The sequence below is a fragment of the Lissotriton vulgaris genome, chromosome 6, assembly GCF_964263255.1.
Source record: "Lissotriton vulgaris chromosome 6, aLisVul1.2, whole genome shotgun sequence".
NCBI lineage: Eukaryota > Metazoa > Chordata > Amphibia > Caudata > Salamandridae > Lissotriton > Lissotriton vulgaris.
Window position 1 is genome coordinate 1,726,356,941 of NC_141694.1, and position 23,337 is coordinate 1,726,380,277.

Here is a 23,337-nt window from a genome sequence, read left to right on the forward strand (position 1 = left end):
CTTGTCTACTCCTTATTAATATTTTCATTCAACCTATTTCTACCCTCCTCCATCTTGCAAGTTGTTTTATCTTTGACACCCTACACACTGTTTACTGTTCCAATAATGTTGCCATGTTCTTTATTCTGCATTTCCTGCTGTGCCTAGTTTCAATTAGAGTGTTTGTTAGTTATGCAGTGAGAAACCGACTGTAGCCTTTTCTCAATGAGTCTGGTTAACCCTCTGTGAAATGGGAAAAGTGGTTAAGGCTGTTTAAAAAACTTAATGCTTTCCACCGACTGTTATTCTTTTGACTCTAGTATTAAGAGAGTAATAAGAATACATTTGCTAGGTATGGAAGATTACACTGATTTTGAATATCTTCCACCTCGACCAACTCTGTGGTGAGTTGAAACTAAAGATTATAATGGCTTTACAGAGGCTATTGGTCAGCTGAAGGTACATTTTACAGAAGAAGGTCGCATAAGATTAAATTATTACTCTCATAATCAAGAGGTCAATAAATCTATAGATTCATAGGGCACGCATACAGGTGTCTGGCTGGAAAATGGAACTTTGTTATCGATAAGACGCTTATATTTGTGAACAGATCATCATTAGTTGCTCCAATAAAAAGATTTAAGGAGCAACCCTTGAGGTGATATCATCCGACGTTATTGAAACAATTGGCTCTAACTTTGCGTACAAAATTATATATTTACATGAAATATTCACAAAATATAGAAATTGTCCTTAATTGCCACTGCAGCAGTAATTACTATGTAATGGAGAAGGGTTGTATACCATCATCTACATTGCAAAATGAGTATTCACGAAACCTCATTTTTCAATTCCATTTGCCCACTTTATGATGTTATGTGATCTTGAACAAATTACTTTGTCCCCTCATACCTAGGTTTTCTTATCTGTCAAAAGCGTGAGCTAATTAAATTCAAATAAAAGCACCACAGGCTACAGATATTATCAATGCTGTAATAGTGAGCACACCGGACGATATAACATTAGTGGTCTTCTTGTGCAAGACTACTAGTAATGATCACCTCAGTAGATCAGGCAGACTTGCCAGTAGTAATGTAAAAAAGTCTTGCGCAATTTCGAATGCCTCAACATCAGTATTACAAAGTAGTGATAGCCGCAATGCCCCTGGCACCAAGTTTGTGATATAGCAATTTGCCTGCCCAACACCACATGATTTATCACTCAAATTTCAGCTTTATATATGCATTGAAATTGAGTCATTCTCGAAACATCAGCTGATGAGTTCTGAAAATACACATATTGTGATATCAAATACACTCTCTCAATTTTGTTATACATAGATTAATTAAATGAAGTGAATGTGTCCAATTTAGTAGGTTGGGCAGCACACAGGAGAGCTGCTCACACCTAGGTGGAGAGCCACCAGTAGCTCAAAAGCTAGTCTTTGGAGAAGCCTGACCTGAAACAGGTAAACTACTTATATGAAGTGCTATACAGAGCAGTGAACATTTATCTTTGTTTGGAAATACTGAAAAGGATAAACCCATTCTGTGCCCGCTCTTCTCTGTAGGCGTTTCCTTGCTTATTTTTTTTGTACAGCTCTCTTCCTGCAGTTATGACATGCATTGGTTACAACTACATTATTCATGTGGAAAATTTCACAGTTCTCTCTGCAGTAATATTATATGATTCACAACTACCATGAGATATCCTTACAATTAACCATTTGTTAGTATTCCACAGCTCCAACAGTACACCCTAGGACCATTTCCAAATTAAAGGACACCTTTTCTATGGCTAGTGCTCTGACCTTATTGAATTCTGCTCTATTTGTAGTTTGACAGTGGTATGATGTCTAATGTGGGAGGCCAGTATTTCTTCGGCTTTATATCCTAGTGGTGCCCACAAGACAACAGAAGGTTTTGTTTGACTCTAGTTAATTCTGTGTGACATGCTTCTACTGAAGAGTACTTATTGAAAGGGGGTGTTTTTAATTCGGCATGTTTCAAAACCCCTAAGATTTTTACTTTTATTTTGAAAACTGTGAGCACATGATTAGTCATGAGAAGATATTTGAAGTTACCAAAATTACCAGATTAATCTGAATCTTGTGGGTCTACACCTGAAATTTCTTTCAGGGGATCTTCGTGATCACAAATAGGCAAAAAAGGGGACAAAGATTCATGAAAAAGTGTTTAAGAAACTCTGAAAATGACCAATGTATTTTAAGTCGCATAGACCAATATGGAGAAACAATTATAACTGCCATCAGAGTAAGGAAAATAACTGACAAAACCCCCAAAACCTTACACTGACTACAGCCTTTCTCTCTAACCTAATCCCAATCCAGACCACAATCCTAACCCCAGTCCTAGCCACAACCAGTACCCTAACTCTAACCAAGGTCCTCTGAAAATGTCTCTGACTGTAACCCTACAAAACATAGAAAAAATAAAATAAATGTTTGGTTAGCTTTCTTCTTTAATACAAATGTGTTTTTATTTTTCTTATTATATTTTTGTTACTCTTGTTTACTTTGTTATTATTTCATTATTTTTGCATAATTCTGCTTTTATGCTGTAAACACAGTGACAATGATATTTAAGAGATTTTCCTTGACATATTCATCTTCCCTTTGCTGAATTTCTTACAGACCTGCTTTGACTTTTTTAGTGACTTGAGAATTGCACGAGCACGGTTGCTTGAATTGTTGACAGACACCAGTTGTAATGCTGAAACAATGAAAAATGCATCAGATGCTTACTTCTCACTATTGCAAGGTAAGACGGTTATCAACTAACTTCATATGTGCAAATAATAATTTAGATTTGATCTATGACCCTCATTTCCCTTAGGGTTCTTTTTATAATTTTTTTATTCAGATGGCTTTGTGTGTATTTTAAAGTCACATTAGAACTACACGTATAAGCACTTTCTTGAGTTTGCGAAGTTAGAACAGGAAGGCCTTCTCTGCCCATGCTCCCACTCTGTCTCCTGTATCACTACTTAAGATTCAATGAGAAGTACAGAACTAGCCATTGGCAGGAATGTGTCTAGTGGATTTCACAGAGAAGGATCGTACAGGTCTTAGCAGGAGGACCGAGACTGTGCAGGTGAGGAGACAGTACACATCACATGTCTCATATACAGTGGCATGTAGCAGAGATGTTGTGGTTAGGATGGCATGTTAGCAGGGTTTAGGCAAGGTTTGCTTATTTATTTTTAATGGCTCTGCATTGTTTAATGTGTTATGTGGTCAAATTGAGCAGGCGTACATCTGTTGTAAATATAAGATATGTACAGTGGTGCGTTGAGCCACATACATCAAATAATATAAACTTAATACAGCATCATTTTGTTAACAATTCCCTAAAAAGGTTTGCTTATTTATGTACTTGTTTGTACTGTCTAAAATCATCTAGAGTTCCTGGTGCTCCTCAGAGTCCCAGAGTTCCAACCTGGTTGGTGTCAAATGTGTGACGGCAAAGTATGCCTAGGGGTTGGGTCAGCAAAGTTAAATACTGACTTGACTGACTGATGATCGTATATTAGTTTGGATCCAAAATGTCTGCTGAGCTGCTGGCCTCTTTGACATACAGAAGAAGCACCCGTTTACCTCCCGGTTTTTCACTCATCCCGTTTTCCCCTCATTCTCGCTGATTGATGTGGGTGTCCTACCCTTCCACAGAGTGACTGGCAGGATTGGATCTCTGCAGCACTTCTCTGAAGCTTGACTGCTATTTCCTCAGTGAGATTCTTTGGATATTAGGTAGTTGTGCATGACCTCAAAAAAATTCAGGACCCTAGAAAAATCCTGGATGTATGTGGGGACTTGCAACTGAGCATGGCGTGTTGGTCCTATTATCATTAGTCCATGAACGATATCTAAAATGTGGCTGACGTATAGCACGTCACAAAAAATAAATTAGGAATACATTCATACCAACTCTTTTTGTTTGAAACTTGTGTAGATATAGATTCGTTGACTACTTTGGTTAAACAGAATCTTATTCAGACCACAAAGGGCCTCCTTATACAGCAGACTCATTGAAATGTAAGCCTCACAGTTTAGATTGTTTTCCAGTAAAATGAAGGAAGGTTTTTCTTAACTGTCCCCAACTCTGCTCTTTGATGTATGCACAAATCAAAATAAAATTCTTCTCAACTTTCCTAGCTGTGAAAATGGAGGAGATGTTTTTGTGATTCGTGCAGACAACAGAAAGCTTTCTTAACATAGAGAAATAAGTACTGAAACAATTAGGTTTTTGTGGAAATATTTTCTTGCAGAATTTACTGTATATGTCTTTGTATCAGTAGAGCAGAACTACTTAGTTTACAAATTGTGTTGGCTTTCTGAAAGTTTTGATGTGGAAGTGGATTTCTGCACTAGCTTGTTCTGCAAGCATCACAGATTAATTTGTTGCTCCTGGGATTATTTAGGAAGGCACAGACAGCTGTTATTGTTACTCGTTAAATTGGGGTATAATCCAGGCAACAAAGAAAGCCATGGGGGCTGTATGCAGTGCACATCCTCTTCGAATTGAGATATACGTTGGGTCTTATTTAGGAGAAATCATTGGACCCAGTAGAGGCAAGCCCTCTTTTACCTGTTGTGCGTCTTTTTCTTGTACGTTTATGTTTACCTTCAGTGGGTTGATAGTTGGGAATGGACAGATCATTTTGTGGCGCTTAATATGCCCTCTATCATTACTTTCTGAGAAGTTTCTATTCGCTGGATGTATTTTATTTTATCTTTTTTTCTGTGTGCTAAATAATTTACCAGGAGTAGGTTAAGCAAATTCAAAACAGAAGTCATCAGGTTAGAGTTGAGCCTAGCGTTACTCTGTGCTAGCTTACTGTGCTTACATTTGCCTTCTCTATTTTTTAGGCTTCATTGTTGCGTTGGACGGCGGTACTCAAGACAACAAATTACGATTTATTCAAAATTTCAAATGGACTGACACTTTGCAGGGAAATGTTGCAAGGTAGGTGGCGCTGTAAGCATAATCACAAGGTAGATTGGTTTGGGCACCAGTTGTGCCAACTGCCCACGAAGTAAACATGTATGTGTTACTAGCCACAGACTTGAATCCAACTTGTTCATCTGGTATTATTACAGGTGAAATGTGAAATATTTTTTTACCATTCACATGGTAACATTTCATCACAGCTTTTTGCCGGAAGGGGTTCGTATTTTTATTTAGTGTTCTGTTTTTTTTATCATTGCACACTTTGATGTATTACCTGTTCTACTTTTAGCTTGTGTTTCATCTCTCTTATTATTGTATACAGATATGCAGACTGTATTATGTTATTATTTTACTATTGTTGACAATGGGAAGGCACCATGATCGGCCAAGCCTCAAGTGGTTCTTGACGCCCTGTCCTCCATCAACTATGGTGATTAGTAGCACATTGCACCAAGTCGACCTGCATGTACGTTTTATACCATGCTGATTTTTCATGTACACTAGTTGTAAACAATGGTATTTACCTATAGTCAGAGCACAAGGTTACGTTTATTCATTGAGACCAAATTTCAGTAGCCGTACTTTGTGAGGTTGGCTTCCTCTTTTTTTGTATTATAAAATCATTGTAGCCTTCTTAAAGGAATTGATTCTCATAACATATACAGATGGAAAAAGGTAATTATAAGGCTGTGTTTACATTCATAAAGAGGGCGCTCAAAGCATTATAAATGTTACACCCAGTTGCCTTACAAACACAGAGGCTGACTGAACTCTTGGCTGGAGAGATTCTAATCCTAATTCCTGTTCTAGTAGTGCCATTATAGTTTTCTTGCGACAGCTAGGTAAGCATTTCAAGTGATCATTCTGTAGAATGATATGACAGCTTCTATTTTTTTGGGAGGAAGACCTTAGTGACCTTCTCAACATCCTACTAAGTCAAGCAAGTCACAGGTGTTTGGGCTGTGGAGAAAGGTATAGATGGATTAGTGCCCCTCCAGGGGTGTTTGTAAAGGACCCTCTGCCTCGGTGTGAGATGCAGGGAAAATTGCTCTCATTAACAATTATTAGGTTTCATTAAATAAGAGGCTTTCTGGGGCCAAAGTCATCCTCAGACACTTGAAAGAGCAGTATTTGGCAGCAAATTATACATGTGGAACAAAGGATTACAGCTTTGAACGAATCAAATAGAGAGCATACACAGAACAAAACACAGTTTTTATTAACGCCAACTGCGGGATGGCAAAAGATAGTACACCAATGCAGTAAACCATGCAGACATAGCAGGCACATTCTTCCTTTCTTGATTTCAGGTGTCCCTGTTAGAAAATAGAGAAACCTTTGCACCAGAGGCCTCCTAATAACATCTTCTTTTTCAACTATTAACAAGATCAGCCAGTCCCAGCTCATGGCTTTTGGAGTCTTGGCACCCAAAAGGTTTCTCCTTTCAAAAAATATTTTGTGACCAGCAACATGAGATCTCACTTCAGGGTGTGGGGATCCTCCCCTGTGCTTGAACAATTCCTGGATCTTATTAGACCACCTGACTAAAGAGGCCAATGAGGAGCAAGTAGACCGTCTTTTTTTTCTACACAAGTTCTAGCAGTTCCCAGACCCACCTTGAAGCTAGGAGCCTTCCTAAAGCTATGCCCCCCTCCAACTGAGCCTCTACATGAATGTGTTCTGGTCTCTGGATTGAGCATAATTGCTTCTTCACTGAAGTAATCGTATGTCTGCCCCTGTCAGCCATCTCTCGCCTCAGGCAAAGGAATCCAAAGTCACTGGTGGCGTGGCCAATAAATACTGTCCTACATTGCTTAGCTATTATTTATAATGACAGTCCAGTATTCAGTGGGAGATGCAATCCTAAGAAGCCACTGGTAAAATTGCCCTCTCGTGGGCTTTACTGTGCCCAATAATGGGCCACCCTTACAGATCTACTGCAGGCAATATTTCAGTTGCTTTGTGCTTCATATATTTAGCAGGGTTGCAGATCTTCTACATGGAGATAACATTTTGAATATCCTGCTTCTGGCTGAATAAAGCAGTGGAGGTGCTTAGCATAGGTCTCAGCAGATACTTGTAACAACATGGTTGTCTGTAAACATCGTTTTTGTGCAGAAGGTACAGTTCAGATATATTGATTTAAACCTTAACGCGTCAATGGGGACTCCAAAATGTATTCCAAACTTTTAGCTGTTCAACTTGCACCAATCATTTATAAAATCGTATCAAATTACCAACATGGGTTTATCCCAGGGAGATCAACAATAGATCATATACAGAGAGTAATCTCCCTATTTGACTATACAGAGACGACAGGAGACCCTTTGGCGCTTATCCTGCTTGACGCGGAGAAGGCGTTCGATAGGGTCTCCTGGAAATTTCTATGGGCAGCTATGTCCCATAGTGGAATTACTGAAAGCTTCATTAAGGCCACCCAAAGGCTATATGTCAAACCAAGCGCCAGAGTCCTGGTCAATGGGCTTTTATCTGAGAATTTTACTATTGCTAGGGGGACTAGGCAGGGGTGCCCTTGCTCCCCTCTTCTATTCGCAATTTATATTGACTCATTTGTCCGTAGACTAGATAATCATGTGATGATACCACCTATCCAAATACGTAATCATAACACCAAAATTTTAGCATATGCCGACGACATCGCGCTTGTCACCAGCGATCCCAACAAAGCTATAACTGTTATAGAAGAGGAGGCGCAACGGTTTGGACTAGTTTCTGGCTACAAACTTAACTCTAGTAAAACCCAGATTGTACTCAAAGACAACATTACGATGAGGGACGCAAGAGTGGTAGAGAAGGTAGTTTATCTAGGTATTAACATAAGCGCCAAAGTAGAAAATATTGTCAGCAATAATATGAATCCATTGATATCGCGTACTAAAAAAGAGTTGGCACGTTTGAATAATTTACACTTGACTATCGGTGGCAAATGTAATGTAGTTAAGATGCTTTTCTGCCCAGATTCTTGTATTTCTTCCGGGCTATTTGTCTGGAGTTTTCGCCCCAATACTTTAGAACTATAGACTCAATGTTCTCAAGGTTCATCTGGGGATTTAAGAAACCCCTGACGGGCCCTCAGATGGATTATGCTACCAAAGGAAAGAGGGGGATTAGCATTGCCGAACTTCAAACTTTATTACTGGGCTACTGTGTTAAGGTATTGTGCAACACGTATTTCTAATGAAACCAGCAACCAAATTATCCTGACCCTACAAGAAATTATACTGGAAGAGGATTGTGCTGGGTGCTTCTGGCGACATGTCAATGACCGCTATTTCAAGAAAGTTAAATTCAAGACCATTACCAGTATATATAAAGTGTGGAATAATGTTCGGAAGCTACTGTGGCTTGGCCGATATTCATGCTATACTCCCGTGAGTCACAACAATGACTTACCAGAGATTTTCCATGATAGCTGCATGAATATATGGGTCATGGCGGGGGTGCGGCAGCTGGGCTGTTTCTACACCCCGAGTGGGCTAAAGATATTTGAGGACCTACATACCGAATGTAACATCAGTCATAGGGACTTTTTCAAGTTTTCACAGATAAGAGACTTTTTATTAAAGAAAGGCGGTGGACGATTCAAATTTCAGAATAGTCAACTCATAGATAATCTTTGCAAGAAAACCACACCCAAGATTGGGGAAATATACGAAGCTCTGAACTCAGTTTTTCCTGATGATATGGACAATCAGTTGTTTGGCAGGTCAAATTAGGAGTACGGCCTGTAATTCCTCCTTTCGCCTATGAACTATCTCAAACGTGCCTGATGTCTATAAAACTCCAAGCACAATGTTATAAAACATTTTTCTCCTTGTACTATACCCCAAACAAAATTGGGAAATGGGGGTCAGGGAAGGGAACCACTTGTCCGCGGTGTGCATTGTTTGGGGCTGACATTATCCATATGTTCGCCACATGAAATACACTTTCTATTCTGATAAAGGATATATCAAAATTTTTATCAGAAGTGTTTCAAACAGGAGTGCATATTACAACAGAAGAGATCGTTCTGGGGGTAGCAAACTGTGGCCGACCAAAAAGTATGCAAGGGCTGATCTTTGTGGCTATGGCAGTCATGGCTCGACTCGAATCCTCCCCCTTTCCAACAATGGAGGGCTAGGTTGCTTGCGACATGCAGCCTTGAGGTGGCAATTTATAAAAATAAAGGCTTTAACAAAAGAAGAAGGGCTATGATGATCTGGCCGCCACTGTTACAGTGGATTCAGCGCCGTCCTTAAGATAGTGGCTTATCTGGCTTAAACTTCAGTATTTTTCTTTTTTTCTTTTCTATGATTGTATTCTTTTCCTTCTGTTGTCTTGATAAATTGTACGAATAATGCAACGTATATTCCATCACGTACTTCTTACGTTTTTCTGATCTTCCACCCCATGTGTATATAATGAATTATAATGGATTGTAAACCCGGACTTATGAATGTAATAAGTTGACCTTTTGTTTGGGGGTTTGACCTTGGTCTTGCGGGAGTGGGGGTGAGGGTGGGGGGGTGCATTTAACGGTAAAATTGTGAATAAAAAATATGTATTTTTTTAAATAAACCTTAATGCTTAATATATGTTCATCTCAAATTCTCTAACTGGTATTTTACACACCCAGGAAAAGAGGTAATTTGATGGCTGTATTGCCAGATGATTTCTGTCATTATTTGTAGCCAGTTAGACAATTTTCTAGCAGCTTGACTATGTGCCGAGCCAGACTGGCATCTCTCCGCTGCTTGCTTATACTCTGAATAGAGAGATGTGCCTTCTTAGGAGTTGCTGATTGTGCAGAAGAACTGTAATGCTCCTTGTTGGGGGAACCCTTACTGTGTTCCTAGTGTACACTAGAACAGTCACTTAATCATTTGCTTGTCTCCTTCCTAGCCCCAAATCACCCAAAAAACGTGTTTAGGTGCTTCGTTTGTCCACAAAGAAGCATGTATCCACTCCACAAATCGCAGTCACTTATTTCCAAAAACAACTGTGTGAACACTGTGCAACAACCATATCAATACCACGGGTACAAACAATATAAAAATCTATCCTAATTAAAAACAAAATTGTATGACATCAATAAAGAAATAAGACATATACAAACATTAAACATCACAAAACATATTACACATAACATCAGACGAATGTAAAAAAGACATTCATTAGTCATCAAAAACATATGCATCTACCTTGTTATATCACTTTCCAGTTATGAACTAATTTGTCATACAATTATTCAGTGCAGGCAGCTTGTGGATAACAAGCATTGGAAATGCAATAGGTCTCTCATTAGAAAAGTTGGAGCTATTGGTCTTGTAAATGACAAATATTTTATTTATTTCTTGGTTTTTAAAATAGCTAAATTGATAGCTTTGCCATTTACAACGCCAATAGTTATAACTTTCGCGAATGTGACACCTATAGCATTTGGAATGCAACATGTTTTGTATTTACGTGACTTAGATGGCAGCTCTGGTCGTTAGGCCACATCTCTAGAGAGCAGGAGAGTGCAGCAGGGGAGAGAAGCACAGCAATGCAATAGGTCTCACATTAGGAAAGTTTGAGCTATTGGTATTGTAGAGGACACATTTTTTATTTATGTGCTTGTTTTGAAAATAGCGAAATTAATAGCTTTGTTATTTACAATGCCAATAGTTTTATCTTTCGCAAATGTGACACCTATTGTAACACAATATGTGTTGTAGCACTGAGTGGTGTGAGGGTGAGGGGTGTGAGGGTGAGGGTGTGAGGGTGAGGGTGTGTGAGGGTGAGGGTGAGTGGGTGTGTGAGGGTGTGAGGGTGAGGGTGAGTGAGGGGGTGTGAGGGTGAGTGGGTGTGTGAGGGTGAGGGTTAGGGGGTGTGAGGGTGAGGGTGTGAGGGTGACTGAGGGTGTGTGAGGGTGAGGGGATGAGGGTAAGGGTGTGTGAGGGTGAAGGGGGTGATGGTGAGAGGGTGCGAGGGTGAGGGTGTGAGGCTGAGTGTGGGTGAGAGGGTTGTGAGGGGGGTGAGGGTGTGAGGGTGAGGGTGGGTGTGGGTGTGTGAGGATGAGGGGGTGAGGATGAGTGATGGTGCGGATAGTTAAACGCTCAAAGTTTGAGGGCCACTTTTAAAATGTAATAGTTATGGGTGGGTGGGGGGTGCATAAAACGTGACACTTCTGGAGACCTAGAGCTTTCATGCAGATACACTTTGAAAGCCCTGCTCAGGGGCATTCCTGGAAACATCATGTCAGTGATGGCCAACCCAGGCTGCCCAGTGCAGTCTTACTTCCTAGCTCTGCCCCCAAGCGTCTTGGCATCTGGATGAGTCCACGTGTGTTCTTGGGCACCTGAGCTCCGGGTTGGCTGTTGCTGGGCAGTTTGCATATCATGGCATAGAAGTAAAGGGTTCAAAGATGTCTGAGTGCAGAAGCGGCTTGGCTCAAGTGAACCTCACCTTTCTGAGGCCCAATCAAATGCAGCTTCTGTGTAAACTTGTAAACACACTCTTTATTTAAGATGCTATGAGAGTGATCGATTGTACCTTTGGCTTGAAAGTCTTGGTTCCTCTTTGCAGAAGGTGTGAAGGGAGTAAGACATTCAGTCTTCTCTACACACCAGCAAATTTTACTGTTCGTGTCGGAGCCGCAAAGATGCACGCATAACACTTGACGGATACTTACATGGTCGACCACCCCTTTAAAAAGTTCCATCTGAGCTGGCAGCCTCCCCTTCACGTGGGCAGCACGTGCTTGCTGTCGGCTGGCGCAAGAGAGCCTTGGCAAGGAGCTGGTGGCGTCTGCGCGCTCATGTCCCGGCCTGAGTTTTGGTGGTTTTTAACTACGCCCCGCTCCGTCTGAGCCTTTTTCTCTCGCCAGGTTCGAAGAAAGCTGCCTTCAGCAGCAGCTTACCTGTGCTGCCGCTTCTCAGCAGATGAATAGTTTTCTTGCAACCCAAGGGCATCTTTTTGGTTGTTCTTGATTCCAGCCAGGATTTATTCAGCTGTGTGTTTACAACCTGAATCACAATCCTTGCCTTTCATGCCTCTGTTTACCGGCGCCTTTTTCACACCCGCAGAATCTGGCTGGCTTGCAAGGTCAGTAGTCCCGGCGCATACTTGGCAGATGCACCAAGTGTTACACAGCATGGCCTGCTCCTGCTAGGCAAAGAGTTGTACTGCGGGATACAAGTCCCGAGGGCCCTTGTGTATGTCCGGGACGTGCCCGGTCGACCTGATCACAAGGCCTGCCTGGCGCAAGGCAGTGTCAAACCTGCAGCTGTGATATTAGCAAAGCTTTGGCATGTGCTGCGCTCTTATCTGCTCAAACGAGGCGCGTGTTTCGACACTTGTAGCACACACATACAATCATTTTCCAGGTTCCCATGCACTATTTTATATAGCACTTGGCATTAGAGTTTATCTCGTTGCCGGGCCGCCCCAAGACGGAAACAGGACATTTGCAAATACTGAGCGAGTTCGCACAGGCCATATTGTCGAATAACTTTAGTCACCGGACTCCAGACAAGTCCTGTTACCCAAAAGGTTACCCTGTGGTTCTGAAATTCTGGACCCTGCTGTGATATGGTACCGAGGTCCAACACTCGTGTCACAAAATATCGTCGTACCATGACGAATTTGGTATCGGCAGACCGGTAATGATTAGGACATTATTCCTGTGTATTTGCGTCGTGATTGAACGATGCCAACACCCTCAAATCGTGGTTTCCGTTCTGAACCCTCGGACTCCATTTTGTGAACGGCATCCATCTTATGCCTTGCCCTCATATAAGTCAATTGATTAAGGTCGAGCTTGATCTGAAAGGACACGTCCACCTTAGCTGACTTCCCCATGACCTGGCCGAACCGACTCCACCGCCTCCAGCCAAACCTGTTTGGGCAGCTCCTCGCCCAGTGGCAGAGTAAGATATCATCAAAGCACGACATGCTATAAACCATTCACCACATACAGACCATGTTTTCTACACACATACACCTGTCCATGTTCCTTGTTTATGGCCAGTTTTATGACAAGGAGGTGCCCTGTTTTATTGGGGTTTCATCGATATCTGATTGTAATTCCGGGCTGGGCTGGGTCATCTATCACAAACTGGACATCTAAAATATGGGTTGGCCAACATGACTGTGCGTTTTGCTCTATTGTGTAAATATGTCTATGACCGTATTGTAAACTCAAGAATTCTTGCCTGAAGTGTAATATTGTGTATAAAAGGAGAAGGCTGGTTCTGTAAAAACGAACAGTCTCCTGAGAACTTACGACCCGTGCTGTTGTACTTCTAGGACACATGTTACTTGGTTGCAGCCAATAAAACTCGATCTCTGACTTCACCTAGAAGACTCTTGGTTTCTGTGGTCCGGAACAGGGAGAACTCAGAGGTCTTCGGGTGTTATCCCCTGGCACCACCGGGTTCCTAAAAACCCGGTACCTCAGTCCCTGACCTCAGGAGAAAGCTCTTGTTTGACAACAAATAACTCCAATAGCAACAGGGTGAGGTGATGTCGCATTACTATATGTACAGAAAGTTGGTGCATGGCAAGGAAGAGCCCTGCGGTGACTTGGCATCATGCAGATGGTGCCAGCAGGGTCCTCTGGTGTGGCCCCTGTGGGAGGAAAGGGGTATACCCTTTAATGTAGCTCTTGTATGTCCCTAAGCATCATGGCGCCCAGATCAGAGGACAGATTGTGTGAGAGGGTGTATGGACTGCTGGGCAAGTGGAGGCCGCAGACAGTGACCAGATGTAGCACCTGGGGAGGGGGGGAGGAGAAATGCGACACGGCCGCAGCAGGGGGCGGAGCGGGGAGAGCAGCGATGAGGGAGAGACACGGCCTGGCGGCTGTGAATAGTGTGAAGCAGCAGGGGCCTTTGAAGTGAAGCTAAGCTTCACTTCAAAGGTGTAGGAGGAGTGCGGCTGAGGCAGAGGAACAGATGGCTGGCGATTTGATGCTGTGCACGCGCATTTTAGGTCAATGCGCACGGGCACAGCATCAAATCGCCAGTCTAGGTAAACCTCTGTTTAAGCCCCTATAGTCTCGCTCCGCTCAATGCCCATGCGCATTGAGAGGCGAGACCTAAAAAACGAATTGACAATTTTTCTTAATTGCGCAGTGACATAACTTGGTAGATGTGTTTGTTTATTACTCCCATTGTGTCCATTGTGACCTATTCCCAGAGACAATTTAGTTTGTGTATGCTTAATTAGATTCATAAATGCATTCTGGCATTAGACGGAGACGGTTTCATTAACTGGTAGTACATGTCAATGCAGCAATCAAGTCTATATATTCTTACACCAAGAAGAACTAGCAACCCCCTACCTTATGAGCACAAGGTAACCTGACCCAATTGGTGCATCAGGCTACATTAATGGATATATCACAACACTTTCCCCATCCGCTCCCATTCTGTTCTGTGTCCAACACTCACCCACTTCCCTTCTCTCTGTCTTCCACCCTCTCATGCTCTCCCTCTCCTACCCCTTCATTCTTATCTGTTCTTCCCATAACGTCCCTTTTGTTGTATTGATAGTATTTGTTTTTGCTTTATAGTGCCCAGCAGGATGCTGTTTTTGAGCTACTTTCCATGGCATTTAATGTTGCTTTATGGTACACAAAGTTTGCTTCACGATTGGCTGGAAAAGAAGAGTGAGTATTCTCTTTTTGAGATTTGTGTTTGTGTGTGTTTGTCTGCATCTAAGATAATGTTTGATGACATGATTCTGGATGTGACCCGCTTTTTCAAATTCTACCGAGTGTGCTAAAGCCTCGATTGCATGTCTAAATATGTTAAGATATGCATTGTACTCTTATTTTCAGTTTCCTTCAATCAAACGGGGAATGCACAGCAGCACTTTGTGTGTGGTACTGCAGAGTAGCAGACAAATTGTAGTGTGGTTAGACATACATAGTATGCCATCCTTTTCCCAGCCATTACACTGCTCACTATGTGACCAGATTTAAATATATTCCAGCCTAGTGGACAAGACAAGAAGAGACAAACTGCACCGAAGCAGAAGGCCTATTTGTAAACTGAAATAGAGGATGCCAATAGAAAAGCTGATTCTCTGTTACCACCCTATCCCTCTCAGCACCATACCTCATCCCTTTTGAAGTCTGATGTAGTGGTTTCTAAACACAACCTCCCCACCTTCCTTGACTATGTGAGTTTGGCTACTCTGTCACCATTGTGCTACTTCATGAAAGCCCCATTGGCCTTCCAAAGGTCCACCATATCGGTGGATAAAATGAGCAAAACAAATATTCCCATCTTGCACAGATCAGTTTGGCCACTACAGATTGTATCACGAGATGAGAATTTATACCATAGACAATCAGACATTCTCACCACAAATTGTGTATCAACAAGATAATGCAAGTGTCTCCAGTGGATGCACCTTGCCTTTTGTTAGGTAATTTTGCTTTTCTCTTTTTTCCAGTTCACATTTTATTCTTGCAGTTTTTAAGATCAAGTAATTAATTATTTTTAAAATCTTTTCAAAATATCTTTACCATTTATTCTTCGTGAAGAAGACCCAGCGCTAAGCCCTTAGGGTTGAAATGTGTTGACAACAATGCAGTAGCACATTTGTGATTTGCCTTAAAAATCTTTAAAAAAATTCTAAATGATTAATTGACCCTGGTTGGTTTCATATATCAGATGTTTTGGGCATTGCCTTGAAAATCTTTTCATGAATTCTAAATGATGAATGGACCCTGGTTGGTACAATAGTGTGTGTGTTTCGGTCATTGGAGACAGGTCACTACACAACCACTCCTATTCAGTGCTGTGTTACTACATGTGCAGATCTTAATATGTAATGGTAGAGTTCAATCATTGCCATTGGTAGGTGTCATGAGGGAGGTTGAGGTAAACATATGATTACTAGATTTTTCCCTGTTAATAAAGGGAGATCCTCTCTTGAAAGAGAATGCTGAGCCTAGAAACTAAGTGGTGTTTATGTTTTTCTCTTTCATATGCACTTAAGAAACTTTCCCTTCAGACCTGTGCCTGATGCTAAATTTACCTTTTCAGTATTACAGAAGATGAAGCAAAAGAGGTTCACAGAAGCATGAAAGTAGCAGCTGGGATTTTTAAACATTTGAAGGTAAATTTCACTTTAAATATTTTTAGATTATGAAACTGTAAAGATGGTGTTTTGCCTCCGATATCTCTTTTTATGTGAAAGGCTTCTTAAAAATTGCTGACTTGCTACAAAGACAAAAAAATTACCTTATCTCTGTTTGAGACCTAGAGTCCACCCGTGCAAATCTTCTCTATGCACCCTGGATATAGTTATTTCCCCTAGTTTGCCACGTCCCAGACTTATGACCAACCATGGGGTGTTTTTTCCATCTGACATAGACATTGTGTACCCACACAACTTCTTTCTCTACTATAACTTGATGCAAGGGCCATGTATGTGAAGAAGAAGCGAGAGCTATTCCTTCAAGGTCTTGAGGAACCAGTAGCAATAATACACTTTTAAACAGTGAGTTAATGGATAGTGGTTGAGTGTGTCAAAATAATATTAGATTTCTGATCTTATTTATTGGGTGTTTTGTGAAGCACTAACATGTCTCCATTGGAAACTCCACCAGGAAGATGCTAAACATGGAATTTGTCCTAAGCTGTCAATATTCTTTAATGTCTCTTTCTAGGCTGAAGTAAAATCACTATGTATGCTTGGTTCATCTTCTGTTTTTGTGTCTCCTGAGAGTAATGGGGAGGTGTTTGTTACGGCTTTTACCTTACAGAGAAGGCCTAAGAATCCTGTTAAGGCTTAGTGACTTATTGTGTGCTGCGTAAATCATAAACCCAAACTGAGCTTTTTAGCGCAAAAGGGGGACCAAATCGTGGGTAATAGAGGTCTGATATTACTACTTTCTGCCTCTTTAATGTGTAAAAATTGGCTAATTTTAAAGAGGGCTCTATACTGACAGTTAAAACATATAGGCACCCCATAACTCTTGAGGAATGTGTACAGAACTGCAATTCGGTGCCTAGTTCTTTCTTAGTTATGAACTCACTCTCTTGATGCTAAGGAGTCTCGGGCCATTCCCCAGAACCATTTCATTCAGGCATTCTCTCCTGTGACCAAACTGCACCCGAGTATACCAACTCCTCCCAAGCTTAGCATGCCACATAAAATCAGGAGATGCAAGTGGATAGCATACACAGTGTATTATACCTAAATGTATTAACCTAAAATACACCGCCAATGCTCTAGACTGCCTGCACAATTCTGTGTTTTCGGGCTGAGTCATATACAAAATGTTTTTAAAAAATGGTATTCAGACCAACCCAGAAAGTGTCTATTACTGTGTACCATTGATTATACAATTTGGATTAATTTACTTTGTTAGTATTATGATTCTGCACCATCATTTGAACAATCTATGTGTAGTTTTCAAATGTTTACCTCCACAAGGTAGTTATCTAAGCCTTTACCAACTTCGCGCTACATGGCCAGTGACAGAGGATTTCTTCATCCTTCAGACAGAGGTAATTTCTGACAGTTGGAAGGAATTCACTGATTGGGCATCAAACAATGACAAATCCATGTAACCCAGGTGGCGTTGTGAGTGTATCACACATACTACCACGGTACATGGCTACTTAGAAGGCCTAACAATTGATGTTACAATCGAGAAGTTGAGGGCGTACAAAATTAGACTAGCATCTCACCTTCTAAATGTAAATGTATGTGTCTTGTAAAGCGCACTGCTGCCCTGAGGCGTTGTGGGGCTGTAGACCGCTGGGGAAGCCGTCTTGGCTATCCCTGTGAGATGGTCCCTACTGGGTATCTCCAAGGTGAAACCAGGCATCTGCGGCGAATGTAGGGGGCCGTTGTAGAGATGAGGCAAGCTAATGCCCAGAGTTGCCGAGTGTGATCCCTGGTTAGAGTAGGCACCGAGGCGAGAATTATTGAGTCCGCTGACCCTGGTCCAAGACCCTGCCGCGTCAGGAATTAAACCGTGCTTCCGGGTCTGCCGCCTCTAACCAGTGAGCCACACCACTCCACTAATGCTCCAGTTCCTGCTTTGCAGGATCCACTTCAGTCTATGCCAGTTAGCTCTACTCGTACTAAAGCTAGCATTCCAGCACTCAAAGGAAACCTTCCATGATCTGGAAAATAAAGAAGATATAATCTGGTAAAGGTGTTCTATTGAATCATTGGTTGATTCAGTGGTTGGAAGGATAGTTAAGGCTGCAAAACGAATTAATCATCTGCTGGTTAGTGTCTCTCAGTTGTCTGGACATCAAATGTAAAAACCAATCTTCTGGTGTGGTTGGTTGAAGTCTGTTGGATCTCCAGGGCCAGCTACACATGAAATTTCGTAGCTGTTCTCCTTCACATTCGCAAGGAAAATAAACAAGCATTGGCATAGCCAATAGGTCTCGCCTTTGGGACCTTATAAGTGTTTAGCCACGCAACAGTTGATGTTGTTGCACCAAGGATATTGGGCAGCATAACTAAATACTTAGAATGTCCCAAAAGCGAGACCTATTGGCTATGCCAATGCTTGTTCGGCATGTACCTCTGTTTTTGATGCACTCCTTCAAGCATGGGCTAGACAGATGGCAAAGAATAGAGGCACCTCGCTTCGGTTATGAATCCAATGGTATTGTGTGGCATGCTGCAAAAAGTCAGAGGCAAGAGAGCCTACTATGCAGCAGTGTAACATGCAGCAGGGCCAGAACTGACTGGAGCAGGTGTGTGTGTGTCCGTCTCCGTGTCTCTCCCCCCCTGGGATGTTTTATAGAGAAGACGACATCTAGATAAGGTCCCTAAAACAAGCTTGCCATAAATAAGTTCAAATACAGAGCCTAGAGACTGAATATGGCATTACAGCCAGAGCTGACGACTTTTGAACTGGGAAAACAGGTTTGAGTCTCGGAATCAGCTCAACATTTTGGGATTCTGGCCACATCACTTAATCTCCTTGTGTCTCCAAAACATGCATCTGACCTTATATAATGTAACTGGTTCTTATAGAAAGCACTTCAGTACGTTCGGGACGAGTTTTCACTATATTAAAGTGAAAACATAATAATGTGAAAAATGCATTCCTCCTGTTTCAAACTAGGTTTACCATACCTCGTATATTTAAACTACATGAATTGAGTGACACTGTCAGGCTCCACCGTTCGATCCTCAGGATGGTGCAGATGTAGTTTAAGAAGCCCACCTCTAGATCGTCCCAAATCTGGCTCGTGAACCAACACAGACTTAGAGGAAATCAAGCGAGGGGCGCGGGGAGGGAGATCTTGTGGGAGACAAAAGACGGAAACAACCATAAATAACACTCTATATATTATAGCACAAACAATGACAGTGGTAATACGCTTTACTCCTTTCCCTCACCTGTAAAGCAAAATACGTGGTGCTGTAACCATAGAAGAGAGAAGAGGGCAGAATAAGGTGGCTACACACTCAATGAATGCAACACAAGAAACAAAGAATACCGTGTTACCCTGGTTTATATTGTACATGTATCACGCTTCAGATAGGTTATAAGGAGAGTACGCATACCATAATCACTGCGGTGCGAGGCTTAACCTTATCTCTCCGTGAGTACTGACCCCCCTACTCTCTCCTGTAATATAAAACAAAGAAACGTTGAAGGCTTGTATCCAAGACCATAGAGTTTTACACGAAGAAATGAGTTCACAACCAAGAGCACTTTCCTTTGTAATAACATTGGTAAGTATAACGGTTCTGTATGGGTTGATCCCGATTGCAAAGTACCAACCAACAGTTCTGGCTTTATCCCTGTGAGCAAGTTCTCTCTAACGCCTCCGTAGCAAATACCTCTTTGCTAGATACCCCTTGAGACTGTAAGGAGAGTCTCGTTCATTTGAGGTAACAAAGTATCAAACAAAATCCCAGACCCGAATCGCTTCTGCATGAGACAGTTTGGAAGTCACGGTCTCCTCCAACAGAAGACTCGGTCTGGGCTCAACAATAATCAATGAAGCAAAACACCGCTCTCGGAGCCCTTCGAGCGGTTCAAAGAAAACACCGAGTGGTTACACCCGGCTGGAAGCGGTCGTAGGTGTGGTGCAGGTGCACCCTTACCGCCTCTCCGTGATTCTCTGCAAGAGTCGCTGGCGCTTAACCACCAACAACACAGGTCTCTTACGAATTAACAGCGCTCTTTTCCTCGAACGCCGCCATGATATTGTGGCCGCGGAGAGGACGTCGCTCACGTGCTGCGTGCCCCGCAATGAGTCTGGGTATTGTAGTTCCGCTTGATCCCGTACTCCGCTGGCAGACAGTGATTGCCGGTACCAGAAGCATGACAGACACAATGAGTCAGATGCGCAAAAAGCAAGCTCATATGTCTCTGTTTTTTTGTATGCGCCAATCGTGTATAGATGGAATCATCCAGTCACCCTCTGGAGCCTCCTCAAATTTTGCATTAAAGCAGCTGTCACGTCTAAATTGTTCTATAGCAGCACAACGTGAATGACCAAACTAATACATGATAAGAATCTCCAAAGAACAAAATGTTTTTATTGGAGCTGGCGTTCGGTGCCTATGCTTTAAAGTGCAATGATTTCTTTTTTTTATAACTATACCAGCTGACTTGGTGTCCACCACCATTGACAAACTGCACCTGGTAGCCTCTTGTTCAGATTTCTTGATAGCTGAGCCCTCGCAATCATGTAAATACACTACCATGGCACTTGCCACCATCATCTGAAAAAAGTCCTCTAGCAACATGTAGAAAACCACCCTGTCTGAAAAGCATGAACAGGCGTGAATTTTCAGATATTTAAAAACCACAATGTTTGTTAGCCATTCGCATTATTTTGTAACACACACCCGAATCAGTCTAGTGGTGTGTCTAAACTATTGTATAGCATGTAGAAGTTTGGTAAATTAGTGTATAAGCCTAAATGTATCCCATCATTTAATTTGCAGTGTATAATATAGCACTGATAATTCGACTTCCCCCATGTGCAACTGCCAACTTACACATAGAGTATTCTAGTTGATTTTTTTTAATATAAAGACACTCTGCAAACATTTGCCTGCCTGTTGAATGCAATAGAATATACTTTAGCATCAATCTACTGGTCCTACTTGTATAGTATTAAAATCAAACGTACTTATTGGAACCTGATTAAAATAGAATTCTTGCTCCTCTGTACCATCACGGCTTGGTGCCACAGTCTAACATTTACTTATCCTACTGAATGTAAGTCAGCGCCACAGGCCCTTATTTTTTTCTAATTTGATTTGCCTTCTCAAGCTTTTGATTTTTAAGAAACGTACTCTTGGAGTGGAACCCCAAACCAATTCCAAGCACCTTGAAAGAGTCACCAGCAGCCCCAGCAGCCACTGCCTATTGGAGCAGTACCAGGTCTGGCCTGAATATCTGGAGTGGTATAGTTGGCAAACACACATATGGGCTGGCAGGGCGGTAAGTGGGCCGGGTCCCTCCGAATCTCACACGAGGTAGTAATTAAAACTAATATTGAAACAGGTCACCATTGGGCCCTATATTCAGGTCCTTAACTTCACTGGCTAAAAACACTGATTGACTTCTAAATAATTCATGTAAAAAAATGTAAGTAATCCATGTCAGTATTTTAGTTCTTGTTTCTATTTCCCGTTTAACATTCTCAGGAAATGCAAGATTAAGTGAACTATTTCCAGGGTGCTCTGTTTCTTTATTTTTCCATGAAACATTTACTCTTGAGTAGGTGTTTATAGCGGGCACAATTGAGAGCTCTGAAGGTGAGGCTGAAAGCAGTGCGAGTTTAACACAGTGCTTGTCCGTGACTTCAAAAGGTGTTCGGAATACGTGGCCATCCAATGCTTGGCCTCTTTGCAGGGTGCACAGAGCAATGGTCGGGTATTCCCGTTGCAATTGTAATTCTGTGAAAATGTGTGAGGAGGTGCACAGGAGTCAAAATATTGATGTGGCGACAGTAAAAACAATATTGTCAGGACACAATGTAGCCAGCTCAAGGCTTTGTATGCAGTGTACGAGCTGTGGCCTTAAATTCCTTCAATTGGACCAACTGGATTAACCTTCCGGAGACTAATGTAATGTAAATGTAAATGTAGGTATACTTATATAGCGCAACCTGTCACCACAAAGGGCATCCTGGCGCTTGCCTAGGGAACCCGTCCTGATATTCCCCTGTGAGAAGTCCCGACAGGGCGTCCACAGGGTGAAAGTCAGGCATCCCGCCGCGAGGGGCCGTTGTGGAGATTAAGCAAGCTATTGCCCAGAGTCGCAGAGTGTGAACCCATGAGTCGAGGAGGCACCGGGACGAGAATTATCGGGTCCGTGGAATTTTTAGCCCAAGACCCGCCGGGGCGGGGAATTGAACCCTGGTCCAGGACCGATCTCAGATTCCGGGTCTGCCGCCTCTAACCCCTGAGCCACACTTCTCCACTACCATGACTTGTAAAATAAAAACAAGACGGCAAACGTTGTGACTTAATGATATTAGGCAAGGTGGGAGACTAAACCTATGGCTCTGTGTATTGAAGGGGCGTGTGCACTGTACTCCTCACTGTGCACACGCCCCGCAGGTCGGAATTAGGGAGAAGAAGAAGGAGATACGAGATTGTAGGGAAAGGAGGGGAACCGAAGAGACAAAGAGTGTGGACAATGCAGAGGCAATAGTGATGGAGGGAAAAAGGTGCCAGATGAGAGTGTCAGATAGATATGGAGAGAAGTGACAGGGGCAGGGGAGGAAGGACCAATGCACAGGTGACAGCAGATGAACCTGGTCAGAATGGGAGAAACAAAGAAAACGATACAGAGGGTGCAGGAGAGAGAGCGGAAGGAGAAGTAACAAGTGGGATAGACAGAAAGAGGTCGTAATGCGGAGGGATGGGGGAGAAGAGGGCGCCAGAGCAGAATACAAAGAGAAAGAGAGAGAGAGAGAGAGAGAGAGAGAAAGAGAGAGAGAGAGAGCGAGAGGGGCCTGTAGAGTGGGTGGGAAGAATAGTGTGACCGAGGCATAGTGGTGGGAGGGAGCGTTAGAAGCCCAGTAAAACACGTGTCTGTTTATATGGAATACACAAAACGTCTGCTGGGTACGAGCACAGCGTGCAACGTACTTTGAGCCTGAGGCCGCTCTGTGATGGGGGAGAGGGAGGGGCAGGTGTGAGAGGCGCCATGACAACAAAGGATGCAGGAAAAGCAGATGGTGCACGCACGTGCATTCATGCTTGTAGCCAGGAAGCCGAGGCTGGGTGGCACTTTTGAGCTCCCCTTTACAAAATGTCGCGCAACAAACGGCGCAAGCGCTGTTTTAGCTCGACCTAAAAAGAGAGATGTACTAGACTTCCCTATTGGTATTGTGGTGCCATCCATGTACAATATTTTCTTTTGTGATGAAATGCTGCA

General features: G+C 42.4%; 1 protein-coding gene across 4 annotated transcripts in view; it reads left to right on the plus strand.

The window, feature by feature from the left end:
* BROX (BRO1 domain and CAAX motif containing) overlaps window positions 1-23,337 on the plus strand; it is a 213,419-nt gene that overhangs the window by 91,901 nt on the left and 98,181 nt on the right. Inside the window, exons 3-6 of one of the 4 annotated variants that reach the window (XM_086927944.1) lie at window positions 2,653-2,759; window positions 4,868-4,964; window positions 14,509-14,604; window positions 15,992-16,064. In XM_086927944.1, coding sequence (XP_086784070.1) covers window positions 2,653-2,759; window positions 4,868-4,964; window positions 14,509-14,604; window positions 15,992-16,064 — 373 coding nt within the window. Of the gene's footprint in view, window positions 1-2,632; window positions 2,760-4,867; window positions 4,965-14,508; window positions 14,605-15,991; window positions 16,065-23,337 lie in introns of all 4 variants that reach the window. The other 3 variants (XM_086927943.1, XM_086927946.1, XM_086927945.1) reach the window with 3 other exon arrangements.